At 39.1% G+C, this 19,409-nt stretch overlaps 1 protein-coding gene across 5 annotated transcripts in view; it reads right to left on the bottom strand.

Moving 5' to 3' along the window:
- Positions 1–5,489: 5,489 nt before the first annotated feature.
- Positions 5,490–19,409, bottom strand: part of NUBPL (nucleotide binding protein like) — a 153,515-nt gene continuing 139,595 nt past the window's right edge. For 3 of the 5 annotated variants that reach the window (XR_005225548.2, XM_043549708.1, XM_037900570.2), the window contains one exon: positions 5,490–9,679. Coding sequence is in view for 3 of the 5 variants with exons in the window: in XM_037900570.2 (XP_037756498.1) it covers positions 9,617–9,679 (63 nt within the window). In the remaining 2 variants the exon portion in view is untranslated. Of the gene's footprint in view, positions 9,680–13,003; positions 13,078–18,973; positions 19,059–19,409 lie in introns of all 5 variants that reach the window. The other 2 variants (XR_006291800.1, XM_037900569.2) reach the window with 2 other exon arrangements.

Below are 19,409 nucleotides of genomic sequence, written 5' to 3'. Positions count from 1 at the left end.
CTTCCCTGACGGTAATCCGCTGGTCTGGAAAGTCCCCACTTGCAGCTTTCTGTACAGGCCAGTGTTTTTAAAGATATGTGCATCATGCACGTTTCTGGGCCATCCAGCATTAATATGAGTGAAACGCCCACGGTGATCCACTAGTGCCTGCAAAACCATGGCGAAGTACTCCTTACGATTTATGTACTCGGTGCCAAGGTGGGCTAGGGCAACAAGAGGGATGTACGTTCCATCTATCGTCCCACCACAGTTAGGGAAGCCCGTTTCTGAAAAGCCATCCAAAATGTCATGCACATTACCAAGAGTCACGGTCTTGTGCAGTAGGATGCGATTAATGACCTTGCACACTTGAGTTACCATGGCACTAACGGTCGAGCTCCGCACTCCAGACTGGTTCACAACAAACCGGAAGCTGTCCGGAGTCACCAGCTTCCACAATGTTATGGCCACACACTTCTCTACAGGGAGTGAAGCTCTCAGTCTGATGTCCTTGCGACGCAGATCTGGAGAAAGCTCAGCACACAGTTCCATGAAAGTAGCTCTCTGCATCCAAAAGTTTTGAAGCCACGGGTCGTCATCCCAGACATGCATAACGATACGATCCCACCACTCTGAGCTAGTTTCTCTAGCCCAAAACCACCGTTCCACAGCGCTCGGCTCCTAAGTTAATGCCAAAAGCAATGGAATGTTGCTTATTTCAATTTCAGGCAGCTCGTCAGGCATCTCTGACTGCAGCTCTCTTTGCAAGTTTAAGAACAGCTGCACTGCCACACATGATGTGCAAGCGACAGCAATCAGAGCAGCGGACAGCAGTGCAGGATCCATTCCTGCTTGTAGATGTGGCGGGGAAAGCCGCCAGACAGCAGGGGGGTTTAAAAAATGCCACGAAAGAAACTAATGGGGCTGCTGGGACATGAAGCAGTGCATCACAGGGCACTGAGCAGGGACCCAGAATGCCTTCGGCTCATGCCCCCTTTTCCACAAAACCTATCGAGAGAGCTGCACTGTGCGATAGCTGCCCTAGAGTGCTGCTCTCATTGGCAATGGAAGTGCTGCTAACATAAACACTCTCTGACGCCTGAGGAATGAAGTGAGTACACAAACCAGTGCTTTACTTTCACCGGTTCCCTGTCACCGGCGAAACTTACAGTGCAAAAACTCTGCAAGTCTAGACAAACCCTTAGTTACCACACAGCGGACACTACCCAAGATGTGGAAGGATTCCCCTAGACTTGAATGGGAAATAATTTCAATATTTGGGCTCACCCTGTGTGACAATGTTTTGCAAATGTTGACTTTTAAGTGCAGATCTTTGTATCTTTCCTACATATGGACAAATTCTGTCAGACATTGGCCAGAAATGGATGGTATCTAATGAACTATTCTGCCCCACCATCTCTGTGACATGCCAATCGAGTCAATGTTGTCCCCCAGTGCCAAGTAGTCCAGCTCAAACCTATACTAGTGGACAGCTATAATATTGGAATCAAAGCATGTGTGATTGTATTTCTGAAAGCACGACTATTTTTCATTCCTTTTTTATGCCAACAATATTTATCAACTGGATATACTCTCCTTTACCATGGCCCATCTTCTTCTATTAGAGACATAATTTTACTTGTATTTCTACCTTTCTTACCAGTGACTTGAAAGCTTCTCTGCACCCCAACGTGCATGGTATCTGCCACTGCCCATCTAAGGCCCCCATGTCCCTCCTTGGCACTCCTCCAGCTGTAACTGTGGATTTACACATATAACTGTTTCCATGCATGTTGACATTGAATTATATATAAATTGTACGGGTCAAATTCTATGCTGGTTTAAGTGGGAAAAATTCCACTGAAGTCAATTGAGAAGCAGCCATTGCCCCAGCAGAGAATTTGGCTCCATGTCTTTATTATAATCCTTGTTTTGTGAAAAATGTTGTGTTTGGAAAATGCAAACTCAAGAATATTTTAAATGAAATAAACTGTTCTGGAAGTTTGTAATGTTGTTAACTTTCATTAGATAACGCACCTGTTAATTAAAAGGTATTTTATTAGTACCTTTCATTTCATATTAATAAGGTTTCTATTTCCCATCAAGATATAAAGGCAACGACATGCATAGAGACTGATTACAAATTTCCTGTGTAAACCCCACTCAGGGAATGGAGTATTCTGCTTCAAACAAGCCTTATCACTTTTCCCCTAAGTAATAACTTTCTAGTTTAGTTACCCATAATCATAGAAAACCATGTTAGAATAAGGGGTTTATTCACACTGTAGATAAATGAAATCAAAACAGAAGGGGCAGCATCTATTCTAACAACAAATGCATTTGTAAAATGTGCAAACACCACATAGCCACTGGATTTCTAAGAGCTGAGGATATTAAGGTGTTACAAAAGAGACATCAATAGTGCTGGCATTCACAAGTAAGTGGGTTTATTATACTATGTTTTCAAAGCTTAGCTGCTTATGAGGCACATTTTCCCAGCCTTTTAACACTTGTTTCAAAAAGTAACTCTCCAAAATAGCTATTGGATCCTATTATTCACCAACAGGAAGTGGTTAGTGTAAAGCTGAACTCTGACTGCTTCAATCTAAAATGTAATTAATGAGAGGCCTCAAGGTATCAGAGACAAAAGCCTGCTTACATGGAATATTTTCCAATAGAAAGAAACATAGGAACTGCCTGATGCAGCAGATAACATATAAACTCATCATAGCTTGTCTTCCCTTTCCCCAATCAACTCTCACACAAAAATGCACAATTTTGTAGAACAATGAAATGTTCAGACTCTTTGAGCCCTTATCTGTTTTAACTTAGTTTTTTTAAATAGGATCTTTAAAAAAAAAAAATCAATAACATTCTATGAGAAGCACCAGATCTATCTACCAATCATAGCACATAGTAAGTTTAAAAATACCAGTTTTGCCAACCATTTATTCTTCTCAAATATACACCTAAAGCGGGCTTAAAATTACATCATCACATTTTCTCCAACATTAGTCTGAAAAAAACATTTCCCCTTGCAGGGAAGGGAAAAAAAAGAAAAATCACTCACATACTAAAGAAAATCTACGAAATGTTTCACAGAAAAAGTTCTTAGGTTTTTCTTCTTAAACTAAACCCTGTGTAGTCACAGAAAACATTCACAGGGTTTGGGTCTCCCTCTGCCCCCCGCCCTTACAGGAAAAATGAAACAAATCTTTGGACCACAGGAAATAACGCAAGTATTAGAAAATCCCAGTGGTCTGAGTGAAAATACTTTAGAAGGATCTGTGAGCCCTCTAAACGATGTTAAAGGACAACAGATGTTCATCCCCCCAAGCTTATTCTCAAGACTCACGTATTCCAAAAGAGGTTTTATTTGTGAATACTTGGTTCAATACTCATATAAACAGAGATACTGAGGGTAATAGATAAATAAGGAAAGGGAGGCTGCATCTGCCCTCTACCTGCTGAAAAGAGAGCAGAAAACCCCCACTGTGTATGTGAAGATAATGGAAAAGTAAAGCTCTTTGGGTACAGAAAATGGTATTTGTTTTTCTCTGCTATGTCTTATGATGTAAAACAGAATTCAGAAAATATAGTCTGATACATGATTGTAAAGTTCTTTATGGTAGGGACTGTTTCTTTGTTGTATGTTGTACAGTGCATAGCACAGTGATTTTCACCTGTGGTCATCAGACAGTTGGGGGCCAGCAAACTATGTCCATGATAGGTTGCTGTTACCATAGAACGGTGGTTTTCAACCTGTAGTCCATGGATCCCTGGGGGCTTCAGACTATGTCTAAGATTTCCAAAGGGATCCACACCTCCATTCAAAATTTTTTAGGGGTCTGCAAATGAAAAAAGGTTGAAAAACACTGATCTAGTAGAATAGGCCCTGGCCTGTAGGTACTGCTAAATTACCAAAATATTGTTAATAATAAAAACCCAGTTCATTATTAATTAATTCTGACACTAAATCACAGACCCCATATTGCACCTTAGTGCCTAATGTCACTAAGATCCTTATTGAGAAATACTGACTGGTTCCAGTGGGAATCTTGCCCTACTTGGTCAGAAGGATGGTAACTTGATTCTTGATCCAGCCCCACTGAAATCAATGGGAGCTTTGCCATTAACTTCAATGGATGCAAGGTAAAGGTAGCACAATGAACATGGCTGTATAAAGACAAGAAACAAACTATCTGAAGATCTCGACAGAGGCACAAAATCTTTGAGAAGAATAATAAAAGCAGTTGAAAAATGTCAATCAGCTGCTAATGATTGTTTAAAAAGCACTTTGAAGTGCTGTAGAAGTGTTACATACATACATAATACACACACACACACTCACTCACACACTCACCCTTAAGGAAATAAAGAGGTTCTTGTCAAGTGTATCTTGAACTAGACCCCTTTTTCCATTGAAAGTTTGATTTTATCTCTCTTTTTAACTCTGTTACAAAAGGAAATAAAGCCTTAGATACACCAATTGGTAAAGGAACCCGATGGCTTTGTTCAATTAATTCCCAGGACTACCAGATACTGATTTAGTAAAAAGTTAGGTGGGTCAAGTTTTTTAAAGTAATTCAAAATTTTATTTCTGCTGTCAGATCTATCCTGATCCAGAAACGTGTTTCAGTCTGTTGCTAACTACTGTGCTGTCATTTCTGAAATACTTTTATTTGCACAGTATTGAACAGGTAGTTATTAAAATACACACACTAGAACAATGTAACATACATAACATTAAAATGGTGTTTTTAAAAAGTTTCCATGCAGCTTGCAGACATTTCACTCTTGTGACATTTCCATTTAACCACCTTCCTCATTTTTGTGTAGTTTACCTTTCTGAAGTAAAAAGCTGCTGTGGTGGGCTTCTTTGGTATTTTCCCCACCACAAAGATGTTAAATTTAATTATATTGCAGTCATTTATTACTGAGTTCAGCTATATTCACCTCTTGGACCAGATCCCGTGCTCCACTTAGGATTAAATCAAGAACTGCCTCTCCTCTTGTGGGTTCCAGAACTAGCTGCTCCAAGAAGCAGCCATTAATGGTTTCTAGAAATTTTATCTCTGCATCCTGTCCTGAAGTGACATGTATCAAGTTGAAATCCTCTATTATTATAGCGTTTTCTATTTTTAAAGCCTCTCTAATCTGCCTAAGCATTTCACAGTTACAATCACCATCCTGGTCAGGTGGTCGGTAGTATATTCCTATTGCTATATTCTTATTATTCAAGCATGGAATTTCTATCCATAGAGATTCTATGGTACTGTTTAATTCATTTAAGATTTTTACTAAATTTGACTCTATGCTTTCTTTCACACATATAGTGCCACTCCCCCATCAGCGTGACCTAGTCTGTCATTCTCATATATTTTGTGCCCTGGTATCAGTGTCCCAATTGATTAATCATTTCACTACGTTTCTGTGATGCATCATTTAATACCAAGTATCAGAAGGGTAGCCGTGTTAGTCTGTAGCCACAAAAACAACGAGGAGTCAGGTGGCACCTTAAAGACTAACAGATTTATTTGGGCATAAGCTTTCATCGGTAAAAAACCCGCTTCTTTAGATGCATGGCGTGAAAATTACAGATACAGGAATAAATACATATTGACACATGAAGAAAAGGAAGTGACTTTACAAGTGGAGAACCAATGTTGAAGGCCAATTCAGTCAGGGTGGATGTGGTCCACTCCCAATACCTGATGAGGTGGTGTCAATACTAAGAGAGGGAAAATTGTTTTTGTAGCGAGCCAGCCACTCCCAGTCCCTATAGGTCTCTGAAGGCTATGAGCTCCTTGCACCAAATGCACTCATACAGCACCTGTCCACAAGGCAGGTAATCATACAGGCTGAGCCAATGGAGCATCTTGCAAAGCAAACTCACCATATTTTACAGCAATCAAATTAACCTTCAACCATAGGCGTGGACTCCGTAGGCACTCCAGGTCTGGAGCGCCCATGGAAAAAAAACAGTAGGTGCTCAGCCCCCACAGGCAGCCCCGCAGATCAGCGCCCCCTGCCCACCAGTGGCCATGCCGATCAGCTCCTCCCCCACCGTCCCACTGCGATCAGCTGTTCAAGCAGCGTGCAGGAGGTGCTGGGGGGGGGGGGGTAGGGGGAAGAGTGGGGGCAGGAAGAGGTGGGGGGAGGGGGTGGAATGGGGCAGAGCAGGGGCGGGAAGAGGTGGGGTAGGTGTGGGGGCTTGGGAGAAGCGGTGAAGTGGAGGCAGAGCCTGGGGAAGGCTGGGGTGGGAAGAGGCAGGCAGGGCCTGAGGTGGAACAGGAAGAGGCGGAGTGGGGCCCTGGGGGAAGGGGTGAAGTGGGGGCAAGGATCAAGCATCCCCCGGAACTGAGGAAGTCAGCGCCTATGCCTTCAACTCAGGATGGCACACCTGGGCCTTATGCTCCACAAAGGAAATAAAAGTCTTTTACACTTAAACAACATAAAGGTACATTTAGAATTAGGCTCATACCAAACCAGGCTTTTTGGGTTAAGACAGAAAGAAGATCCATCTTCCCCTGTCCTAGATTCACCCATCCCTAGCTCCTGACAGAAGCAGCCAGACATTTTTTACTGGCATGCTGGGCCCTAATTGGCCTCTGTCTGCTCTTGGCCCTTCTAGACACTAGAGGACCAAGTCTCACTATTTCCGCGTGCAGCTGATCCTGGGAGGCCTCTCTAGGCAACCCCTGGAGGTCTGAACTCACAGCACTTTTCTTCTTAAAAAGGAGAGCTCCATAAAGCAGGGCACCACAAGGCAGCAGGGTCTTTGGCAGGGTATGCTTGTGACACAGGGATTCCACAACCTCCCTAGAAACCTGTTCCACTGCTTATGAAATATCAAATCCCGTAGTTGAAAGTAAATTACTGTGGTGAGGATAGCAAACAAAATATATTTTATGATGTTATGTCTTTAACTTACCATATGTATTGTTTTATAGTCAAATATTGCCTTTCCTATGTAGTGCCTTTCACTAATACTCAAAATTAAGTCATCCAGTAATTAATTCCAGTCATTTGTGTGAATTAGCATGGCTCTACAGTCATTTCAGCAGCATTCAAAACTAATCATCAATATGCACTGTATAATCAAAAAGAAGTGCAAGTATCTATATAATGTAAAAGCCATAGTTGTGGTGCATCAACAGACTTACATGCATTGGCAGAAACAGTAATAGGAGGAAGATTCTTTTATCCATTACTGATGACAAGGCATGTAATGCTAATTTGTTTTGATTTTAGTTTTGTTTTGAATATGGTTGCCCTTATATGCAAGGATAATTCTTTCAGTGGCATACTCGCAAGGCCCTTTATGTATTATAAGTGTTTTAAACGGTTGATACCACTCTTTATTAAAAAAATCTAATTTCATCCACTACAGTGAGCATTAAACATTATTTACAAATATGCACAGGGCAATCCTTCCATGAAGGCATTTAATTAAAAAGCATTTTGCATATTCTTTCGGAAACTATGTTTACAAGTTTTCCCAGGACACTGGTAGTTAACCGAAAGGTATTAAAGGTAGCTTAATAGCAGCAGGACTAGAAAGAGTAAAACCTAGTGCTTTGGGTTTTTTTGTTTTTTTTAAAAAGAACATTATAAAAACCTAACTTGATCCCTCACACCAACCAAGGATGTGGAGAAACATAAAAAAAACCCCAAAAAACAGTCCTCTAATTGAATTCTGAGAGTTCTAATCCTGAACTGGAAATGTCAGTAGCCCCTCACAAACTTGCTAACATCAAGAGTGAAGATAATAAATACTAAATTTGGAAAGCCTGACACAGACTTTTTTAAATTTTAAAAACAACTTTGGAAATCCGAGCTTTGCACTGAGAGTTAACATGTCCTACAGTACTATGGTGATGAGAGCCCTACAAATGTTTACAGACATACATATATGCAGATAAATTAATATTACTCTGGTGTGTGCAACAGAAATGCCTATATCGAGATAAAACTTCTTACCGAACAAACAAGGCAAATAGTTATCAATGAAGTGACAAGAGGAAGCACACCATTAAGTGTTTAATTTTTGTAAAATATATCACTAGACAATTGCAAATGATTGGATACTTGTGTTTGAATAAAGGTACAATCCAGAAGCTGGAAATAACATGGCTACTGAAACAGCTGAAGTGCAATTTTACTTCTCTGCACTTTTTTCCAGGTACATAAATGAAAGCTAAGTTAAAAAAAAAATCAGTCATCTTAAAATAAATTATTTTTCATATTTACAAAACTCCACTCAAGTCTGAGATTCAATTAATAATTTGAAACAAAATTTTAAATTTCACTTTCAGTGCATATGTTTTAAGTGTGCCCAGGCTCAAAGAATGCCAAATTCTATCTTATGTCATATTATTTCAAGAGGAGAAAAGCAACAGGAACAATGGTATAAACAAAGGGTGAAATCCTGGCCCTAGTGAAGTCAAGGGCAAAACTCCCATAAGGATACATATTTGAATGGTGTGAAATAGTCTTGACTATAAATTCAAACTTCTAATTGTAAATGGAAGCCTGTGCCACAGAATCATGTTTTTTCATCCATAGAAATTATACCAACAGAAAAATAAGGATCATAGGACACAAGACAATAAAAAACAAAAGAGGTCTTGCAGTCTGAAGATCATATCTTAGTTTGCTTTTTTAGTTACATCTTTAGTTTATACATTCAGATCCTGCATTGTTACTTTGATTTGGGAACACATGCCTGTATGCAGTCATGAAATTAATTAATTTTTGTCATTTATTTCCCTTGCCAAGTTGAACTCAGGTATGATATGTCTTATAATGAAGACCTTGCTGTTACCTAGTTTTCTATCTGGGTTCAACATAACACAAAGCAGGCAAGTAATTTGCCTACAGGTCATATAGTCCATTATCCCGTAAGTAGGAAATTACCTCATAACCCAATATAATCCAATAGGGAAGAAATTTGCTCTTGAACCATTAGGAAAAGTCATTACAGAATACGCAGATCATATTGTTTTTGAGGCTTAAGTGTAAATGTACACAAACATATGGTAATTACATAGTTTTTTCATTTGCTAATTAAGTTTTTGATGCTTTGCCCAATTTAAGACCATGTTGGCAATTTAACAAGAGCACCGAGGTCTGAATAAAAATGTACATAAATTGGGGAAATTGCAGATGCCCTCATCTTTTATACAGTTGTGAGCCAGGGACTATAATCCTCAACATGCCATGGTCCACTTTTGAATCTTTCTGCTTGGATGAAGATGGCACATTGTATTCTGGGACTGCAGTTTCCACAGGCTGAACCTTCACATTAAAACTGAGGGAAACTCCATTGCTGAATGATGCACTTTGTCCTTGTTGTTCAAGGATATTAAAAATCAGCAGCGGACAACCATATAAAAATGTCAGGTACCATCCATTTTCCTTCTGAATCCTTCAATCCATTTGAATGTAACCAAATGATGTCATGACAAATATAAAATAACAATATTTCCAAACTTTGTTTCCTAAACTTCAAAATTTTTTTACAAATACAATAGATAATCCATAGAGTTATGTACTTCTGCTTGTTCCACCATTGCTTACACCATCGAATCACTTTATTGTTAAGTTCTGATCACAGGTACCCGACATGAGCACATCATGCTGGAGGAGTTGGCAATCTCCTTACTATTTCAGTAGCTATCCTTAGATAGGCTTTGGCCTGTAAAAACAAAAACATATCTATTACCTTTTGTTTTCTATATGAAAGCAGAAGAAATATAAAAACTTCTGTTCATTCTATGTTCTTACACACACATTCAGAGAAGTATTTCAATTTCAGTGTTGCCTTTTTGTTGGTGAAATAAAATAATAATTAAAACTTAAGTGTTAGTAAGTATCAAGGAAAAAATCAACTCCAAATATGATCAGTTATTTTTAAAATTCCAGTCCAAAACTCAGCTGAACAATCTGCCCTGTCCAGCAGGCAGTGCTTGTGTTCTTCCTGTGAAGGACCCCTTCGTCCCTGACAAAAAATGTTATTCCTCAAGTTCCTCTGTCCTGTCAAGTTGGTTGAGGTGCTGCATACACAATTTCAAACTTCAGACAAAAAACAAATAAAACACTAAAAAGCCAAGTAAACGACATCATTAAGCACTGGGGTGCACTAAGGAGAATATGACAGAGTCAACAGGGATTAAAAATGAAAATACTTTTTAAAAGACCATTTTTCCAAGAGATTCAGGTGGATGTCCAAATGGACCAAATCCAAGTGATTAACGACCACCCCAGTAAAGGTCAATCACACACCAACCTATGGTGTGATGGTGGAGTCCCTAACAAGGTAGATGCTGTCAGAACATGGACGCTTACCAAAATAACACTCAAGGAGACAGCCTTATTATATGTACCAAGGTCCTTTTCCATTAACAACTTTAAAAGCCAACAGAGCCAGGTTCATTATCAAACTGATCATAGATTCATAGACTAAGTCCAGAAAGGACCAGACTCTGACCTCTGACATAGCACAGACCATAGAGTTGGACCCAGTAATCCCTGTATAAAGCTCAATAATTGGTGTCTGAACTACAGCATATTTTAGAAAGACATTCAGTCTTGGTTTAAAGATTTCAAACAATGGAGAACCAACTAAGAGGGCTTGGTAAATTGTTCCAGTGATTTTACCTTCACTGTTAAAAATCTGCATCTTATTTCCACTTTGAATTCTTCAAGCCACTGGATTTTATTATGCCTTTGTCTGCTAGAATAGACCTCTCTGCTACTTAGCTTTCTTTTCCCTATTTAGACACTTATAGGCAGTGATCAAGTGACCTCTTAATTTTCTCACAATGAGCTTGCGTTTCTGGCCCATCCTACACTCCCACTGTAATGGGAATTTTGCAGAGAATGTCTTGCCTGTTTTGTTAGAAAAGAAAGACATTGCTAGAAGGATCACCAATGTGTTCCTCTCCCCGCCACCCGCACCCTCACCCACATGCTTCCCATACCTGGAGGCTACTCTCAGCCCCTCCATCCTTCTTTCTGCCATTCCCAGCCCCACTGCTTTACCACTGTGATATCAGGTGCACTTCTTGTTACTTAAGTGTTCACATATCCATAGAACTGGCCCTCAAGCTTCGGGTACATAAGGAATGCAGTATCAAGGCCTTTATAAATAGTACACAAGGCGCGTATAATATAATCACAATTGATAAAATGAAGGGCCCCAGTGCTACAAAGACACATGATTAACTGTATTCATGTGAGCAATCCCACTGAAGTCAACAGTACTACTTACGAGAGTAAAGTGACTCACTTACCTAAGTCTTTGCATGGTCAGCCTCAAGTGCAGTAGCAGTATGTTGACACTGCTAAGACTTGTTTAAAATAAGAACTACCAGGATGAACAACAGTATTTCCTATTCTGCAGTTCAGCTTGGAGGCAGCTTTTTCTTCTTTCAAAAGCAATTCAGAACATTAATACTGCCTAAGAGAGGTCCAAAAATGCAATTCTAATAATATAATTATCGTTAGCATTTTTTCAGAAGACTAGTACCATTGATGTCGCTCATATTTCCTCCATATGCCCATTCTATAATGATAGTTTCTGTGGGTACTGGATAATGTAACTACATGAAACAGTAGCAGACTTCTCCAATCATTAATCTACCAATTTGTGCACTTGTAAAGCAGTGCTAAATCAAGGTGATAAATAGCTAACTGAAGAAACTCTACAAGAGATTCTGAAGAATTTAGTTCTGTTTAATCATTCCTACTACGTAGGAAATAAGTCTTGTGCTAGGAGTTACTTAACATTCTTCAACACATTGTCTTATTTGTACAGTTGTCATTTTGAAAAAGGCAAGCTATTTTTAAAAACAGAATCCCAAATTATTGGGTACAATTCTTTTTACCGTTTAGTACTATACATGCTTCAAAAATTCTTAGTTTACTCTATAAAGTGTTAAGATCTTTAACAAGAGAATGATTTAGGGTAATTTTATGATCAGCAAAACCAGCCACCACAACTCACTTTTATAGTCTCCAAAATATAGTACAGAAGAAAAGTATGGAGACGGCACAGTTATGAAGCATTATTTTGCATATAATTATGATGTAACCCCATAAACCAATATTTTAATAAATTAATTTTCTACAATGTAGTTACAAGCAAGTCTGACATCACTGAGTGAAACAGAATGAAATGAAAATGTACTTCTGTTCACAATTCACTAAGAAGTACAAACAGGAGGTATGTCATGGAGTTAAGTTCTTTAAGTTAGACATAAGCCATCAGAATTATAAAGTCCCATTGCTGTACCACAACAGTCAAGCCTTCACGTTTCAGTAAAATTCCCATCAAAGATTAGGGGCAATCCTGCTCCTCCTTACCCACAATATACATATAAAACCCAATGCACTGCAGAAACGATGTTTCTACTTCCAGAGCAGGAGGAGTGAGGAGACAGGGCACGGCGTCCCAATAGAAGTAAAAAGAAAAGGAGTACTTGTGGCACCTTAGAGACTAACAAATTCATGCATCCGATGAAGTGAGCTGTAGCTCACAAAAGCGTATGCTATAATAAATTTGTTAGTCTCTAAGGTGCCACAAGTACTCCCTGTCTTTTTATGGATACAGACTAACACAGCTGCTACTCTGAAACCCAATAGAAGTAGACTATACATCCCTTTGCAGGCTGTGGTGACTAAAATTTCAAGGCCTTGAAACCCAATTCATTTTTGAAACTGGGTTTTCCAGACCCTGGTCAAGGTAAAAAAGGAAACAAAGATTTTCCCTCACGGGATTTTCACTAGCGCTTTTTTTTTTAAATTACAAAAACAACTACTTAGCTGTTATGCAACCACAGCATGAATGTGTCCAAGAGCGGGGATTTTTCTAGAGAGCATTTTCCTCTTTTTCCACAAGGAGGGGCTGGCTCATAGAGGCAGCTATCTTTGACTTGTCTGAACACAACTTTCTGATGGGGAGAAGTGCCTAATCCAACCATCTGGCCCAACCATACTTCTGTGCAGCCTCTGCACTTACTATGTGCAGCTGTGGTCTTCCCTCTGCTCAGGGAGAGTAGATCAATCATCTCCCTGCTAACCATGTGACTGAGACTGTGAAGAGAAGACATTTTTCAATTACCTATATACCAGTAATAGGAGTCTGGGTAACAAGCAAGGAGAACTGGGAATGCTTACTGATGAGAAGAAATTTGATATATCTGGCATTACTGAAATTCGGTGGGATGACTCGATGAGTGGAATGTTAAAAATCACTGGTTATAACTGTTCAGAAAGGACAGAGTGAGCAAAAAAGGTGTGGGGGTGGGGGGGCTGGCACTCTACATTAACACCATTACCTGTTTTAGGAGTTACTGATAACTCAGAGCCACAGGATTTTTCATGCATACAGATCAATGCGCAAACTAACAAAGTCCAGGAGGGTGACTAGTTGGAGGCCTGTTAGCAACCACTGAATCAAATCAGAGAACAGGATGATTTAATCCTTAAACATATGTCTGCAACGTGTAGAAAATTAAATTGTGTTGTGATGGAAGACTTCAGTTTAGGAGACATATGCTAGAGGTCTCAGAGTTTCTAAAAATGATAGATGATAATTTTCTAACACAAAATATATTGCACCCAACACAAGATAACTATATTTTGGGCCTCATTATGATGAATAAAGATGAATTAATCACCGAACTGGAAGCTGGTGGTTGCCTTGGGACCAGAGATCATGATCTGATTACATTAAATATGGGCAAAACGAGGAAGTCCCCACCCGGAGTAGATTTATTTGGTGCTTCAAAGGGGTTAATTTCCGAAAGCTAATAACAATTATGAGTGAAAATGCTTGGGAGCACAAATTTTGATGGAAAAGTGACGAAAATTGGGAGTTCTTTAAGAAGACATTATTAGATGGCCAAACAGTCATGATTCCACAGTCAAGAAAACTTTGGCCAAAAGCCCATCCTGATTCAGTGGTTAAGCGAAGGCAGCACTTAGAAATAAAAAAGCAATACATAACAAATGGAAAATGGGAGAAATAAATAGAAACTGATATAAATCAGAAGATATGAAGTGCTGAATACTGATAAGGGAAGCTTAAGACATGAGGGAAAAGTCCATGGCTGGCAGCGCCAAGGACAACAGAGAGCTTTTTACATATAACAAGAACAACAACAACAGAAATCCTAGCAATGGTGCAGACCCATTCCTAAATGGAGATGATAATAATGATGCAGAAGAGACAGCAGTGTTCAATAAATATTTCATTTTTGTATTTGAAAGAAGCAGGATGATGTACTCATATCAGATGAAGATGATGAAATACTTTCCAGTCCATAGTAACTGAGAAGAATGTTTGAAGTATTTAGCTGCCAGCTTCTAACAATTATATGTCTGTCATTCTGACATTGACCCTGGGCAAGATAATGAAGAAACTGATATGGGACTCAATTAGGGCTGTCAAGCAATTAAAAAAATTAATCATGATTAAATGCGTGATTAAAAAAAATGAATTGCAATTAATCGTGATGTTAAACAACAATAGAATACCATTTATTTAAATATTTTGGATGTTTTCTACATTTTCAAATATATTGATTTCAATTACAACATAGAATACAAAGTGTACAGTGCTCACTTTATATTTATTTTTGATTACAAGTATTTGCACTGTAAAAAGCAATAGTATTTTTCAATTCACCAACCACAAGTACTGTAGAACAATCATGAAAGTTGAACTTACAAATGTAGAATTATGTACAAAAAAACCTGCATTCAAAAGTATAAATGTAAAACTTTGGAGCCTACAAGTCCAATCAGTCCTCCTTGTTCAGCGAATCGCTCAAACAAGTTTGTTTACATTTGCAGAAGATAATGCTGCCTGCTTCTTGTTGACAATGTCACCTGAAAGTGAGAAAGGCGTTTGCATGGCACTGTTGTAGCTGGCATAGCAAGATATTTACATGCCAGATGCACTAAAGATTCATACGTCCCCTCATGCTTCAACCACCATTCCAGAAGACATGCATCCATACTGATAAGGATCCAAGGCAGTGCGGACTGACACATGTTCATTTTCATCATCATGAGTCAGCTGCCACCAGCAAAAGGTTGATTTTCTTTTTTGCTGGTTTGGGTTTCTAATTTCCACATCAGAGTGTTGCTCTTTTAAGACTTCTGAAAGCATGCTCCACACTTCATCCCTCTCAGATTTTGGAAGGCACTTCAGATTCTTAAATCTTGGGTTGAGTGCTGTAGCTATTTTTAGAAATTTCACATTGGTATCTTCTTTGCATTTTGTCAAATTTGCCATGAAAGTGTTCTTAAAATGAACAACATGTGCTGGTTCATCATTCGAGACTGCTATAACACGAAATATATGGCAGAATGAGGGTAAAACAGAGCAGGAGATATACAGTTCTTCCCTCAAGGAGTTCAGTCACAAATTTAATTAATGAATTATTTTTTTAATGAGCATCATCAGCATAGAAGCATGTCCTTTGGAACGACGGCCGAAGCATATGAATCTTTAGCGCAGCCAGTACGTAAATATCTTGTGACGCCTGCTACAACAGTGCTATGCGAACACCTGTTCTCACTTTCAGGTGACATTGTAAACAAAAAGGGGGCAGCAGTATCTTTCTGCAAATGTAGACAGACTGGTGGGTCTGAGCGACTGGCTGAACAAGAAGTAGGACAGATTGGATTTGCAGGCTCTAAAGTTTTACATTTTTATTTTTGAATGCAGGTTTTTTTGTACATAATTCTACATTTGTAAGTTCAACTTTCATGATAAAGAGATTGCACAACAGTACTTGTATTAGGTGAACTGAAAAATAAAACGTTTTGTTTTTTACAGTGCAAATATTTGTAATCAAAAATAAATATAAAGTGAGCACGTGTAGACTTTGTATTCTGTGTTGTAAATGAAATTGATATATTTGAAAATGTAGAAAAACATGCAAAATAGTTAATAAATTTCAATTGGTATTCTATTGTTTAACAGTGCGATTAATTGCGATTAATTTTTTTAATCGCGATTAATTTTTTTGAGTTAATCTCATGAGTTAACTGAAATTAATCAACAGCCCTAGACTCAATTAATAAAGAATTAAAGGTGAATAATACAATTAATGCCAGTAACATGGATTTATGGAAAACAGACCCTGTCAAACTATCTTTTTTTGATGAGCTTACAAGTTTGGTTGATAAAGATAACTGCAAAGATGTAATAGATGTAGCCTTTTTGTAAGTCATTTGACTTAGTACCACATTACATTCTGATTAAAAAATTGGCACTGTACAATAGCCACAGAGCGTACACTGACTGGATTAAGAACTGGCTAACAGATCTTAAAAATTAGTTGTCAATGGGGAATCAGCACTGAATGGAAGTGTTTCTAGTGGAGTTCCACAGGATTGGTACTATTCAACATTTTCATCAATGATCTGGAACTAAATATAAAATTACTGCTGATAAAATTTGTGGATGACACAGATTGGAAGTGTGGTAAATAATGATGAGGACATGGCAGCCATATAGTGACACCTAGATCACTTGGTAAATGGGGCCCATTCAAACAAAATACAGCCAAATGCAAATTTATATATCTAAGAACCAGGAATGCAGGCCATACTCACAGAATGGTAGATCAGGAATTGGCAACTTTTGGCAGGCGGCCCGCCAGGGTAAGCCCCATGGCGGGCCGGGCCGGTTTGTTTACCTGCTGCATCTGCAAGTTCGGCTGATCGTGGCTCCCACTGGCTGCGGTTCGCCGCTCCACGCCAATGGGGGCTGCGGGAAGTGGCGGTCAGTACACTGAAAAGCTGTACACTGAAAAGCAGCGACTCTCAAGAGGATTTAGGGTCATAATGAATAAGCCACTCAACATGAGCTTCCAGTGTGATGCTGTGCTCAAAAGGGCTAATGTGATGCTTAGATTTTAGATGTATAAACAAGGGACAAGTGAGTAAGAGCAGGCAGGTGATTTTAACCTCTGCATATGCCACTGGTGAAACTGATACTGGAATACTGTGTTCAATTCTGGGCTCCGCATTTTTAAAAAGGATGCTGGAAAACTGGAGAGGGTGAAGAGAAGGGCCACAACAATTATTCGAACGCTAAAGAAAATGGATTACAGTGACAAACTCAACGAGCTCAACTGGGTTAGCTTTTGAGAGACTTAAAGAAATTAATCTGTTCAACTTCTCAAAAAGCAGCATGAGAGGTGACTTGGTTACAGTTTATAAGTACCTTCACAGGGAGACAAGACCAGGTACTGAAAGGCTCTTTAATCTAGCAGAGAAGGGCACAACAAGAACAAGCGGTTGGAAGCAGACACCAGACAAATTCAAACTACAAATCAAGCCCAAATTCTGCACAGTGAGTGGGATTAACCACTGGAAAAAACTACCAATGGAAGCAGTGTATTCTGTATCCCTTGATGTCTTCAGATCAAGCCTGCATGCCTTTCTGAAAGATACGCTTTAGCCAAACACAAATTATGCTTAAGTCAAACAAAAGTTATTGGACTCAATTACCGTGATAAGTGGGTGAAATGTAATATCCTGTGATATAAAGAAGGTCAGACTAGATGACCTAATGGTTCCTTCTGACCTTAAACTACACAAATCTATGACCCAGAGGACAGGGTATATACATCTTATCACTGGGAGGAATGTGTGATGTGTGTAAAAAGACACTAGGCTTTGAGGTGAATGTACACATCTCAGCGTGCCTTTGGCCCCTTTAAAACCAGGAGCGATAGACACATGGCACATGACTTGGAATAAACATGTGACCTACAGGAAGCCAGACATAAGGCTTCCTGCCTCTTACACAGGGGCAGGCACCAGATGGGAGAGACTCAAGATTAAGGAAGGTCAAGTGTGGAACTCTCCACAGCAGCTAATAAAGGGTTATCAGGAGATGTGCCCTCCCCACTTCCCACCTGTGCAAAGCAGGAAAGGTCTGGTATGTAGTGTTTTGTTTTATTCAGAGCTTTTTTTCATCTTCAGTTTATTAATAAACCAACCAGGGATGTGGATCTAAACTAACATTTCAGCTTTATTTGCGCTGTCTCAGCTGATAAATATCTGCCCACTGATTTACACAGTGGCCAGAGAGTTTGGAGAACACAGATCCATAGCTCATAACCCTGCCTAGGGATAGCATGGAACACTACGCTTCCCCATCCCTAGATGTAGCAGCCATTGCTTGGCCATGTGTGTCCAGGTCCTATGAGATGATAACCCTTCACCATACACACAACTCAGTTCCTGTGGACTGAACCAGGATTTGGGCAGTAAACATCAATATACACATACCAATGAATGGAACATAAAACTGTTGGTCACCTTTTAACAACACATTTCAGTTTTAAAAGATTTCAGAAATGCAAGATTAATTTTCCTACATCAAGGTTAGAGAATAGTTTAATTAGGTGATTTGACCTAGACTTGTTTCCTCCGAAGTGATTAAAAAGTGAAATCTCTATCTTGTTGAGAAATTCAGTCGTTCATCCAAAGCTAATAAAATGGCAGTAACACAAACAACATATGTGAAAAGTCTAAACAGGATTTCAAATTATCAATACTCCCTTCATTACACAAACTCAACTCTCTATATATTGAACTTTTTCTCCTATTCATGATCTTTTTAATGTGCCATCTGTAGACTTGAATAATACGGCTGAGTTCAGTTGTTTATTCTCTCATTACTAAGCAACAGAACATGGCTTGCAACAAAAATAGAAATTTTTTTCTTTTTGCGTGGAAAGGGCATGGAGAGAGGAGGAGGATTTTGAGTTCGTATCTATCACTCACAGCTACTTTCCTATTAATACAAAATGATTAATCTTTAGATATTATAGTTTCCCCTTTGTTATTTGGAAGCTCTCTAATAGGAATTAGTTTACAGTCCTTCTTTCTGAAAGCAAGCAGTTCATCTGTGGAAATTAAAAAAAAAAACCCAACAATTTCAAATATATCAATAACTTACTGGATAGTTACTTGGAGGTCAAAAACTCCTTCCTTTTGCTTGTGGGGCTGAGGGGAGCAGAAGAGCACAAGAAGGAGCAGAAATGCTTTGAAAACAGAAAGAGGGTGTGTGTAAGTAGAGCCTAAGTAGCACAGTCCCTTCTTCACCAGTGCTGTGCGGCCTGGGGTCTGTCAGTATTTATTTTAAGGGAGGGAGGAGGTATATTGCAAGGGAAAAGTGTTGAGGAGTTGTCACTCTACTTCTACACACACACCCCTCGAAAACTGGCAAATAATACTGCCAGACAAAAAAAGCGGAATTCCAGCTTTAGATTTTGCTATATAACCATTCCCCCTCTTTGGGGAGATGGGTACAGGAATGGTGAGCAGATAAATGGCAACAAAGTTCCTGAATCAGCAGAAGCAAGATGTATGGAAAAGTGTGGAGGGTTTCCTTC

This window comes from Chelonia mydas, chromosome 6 (assembly GCF_015237465.2).
Source record: "Chelonia mydas isolate rCheMyd1 chromosome 6, rCheMyd1.pri.v2, whole genome shotgun sequence".
NCBI classification, from domain to species: domain Eukaryota; kingdom Metazoa; phylum Chordata; order Testudines; family Cheloniidae; genus Chelonia; species Chelonia mydas.
The sequence above is the reverse complement of the archived record's forward strand: the minus strand, read 5'-3'. Positions and strand labels throughout refer to the sequence as shown.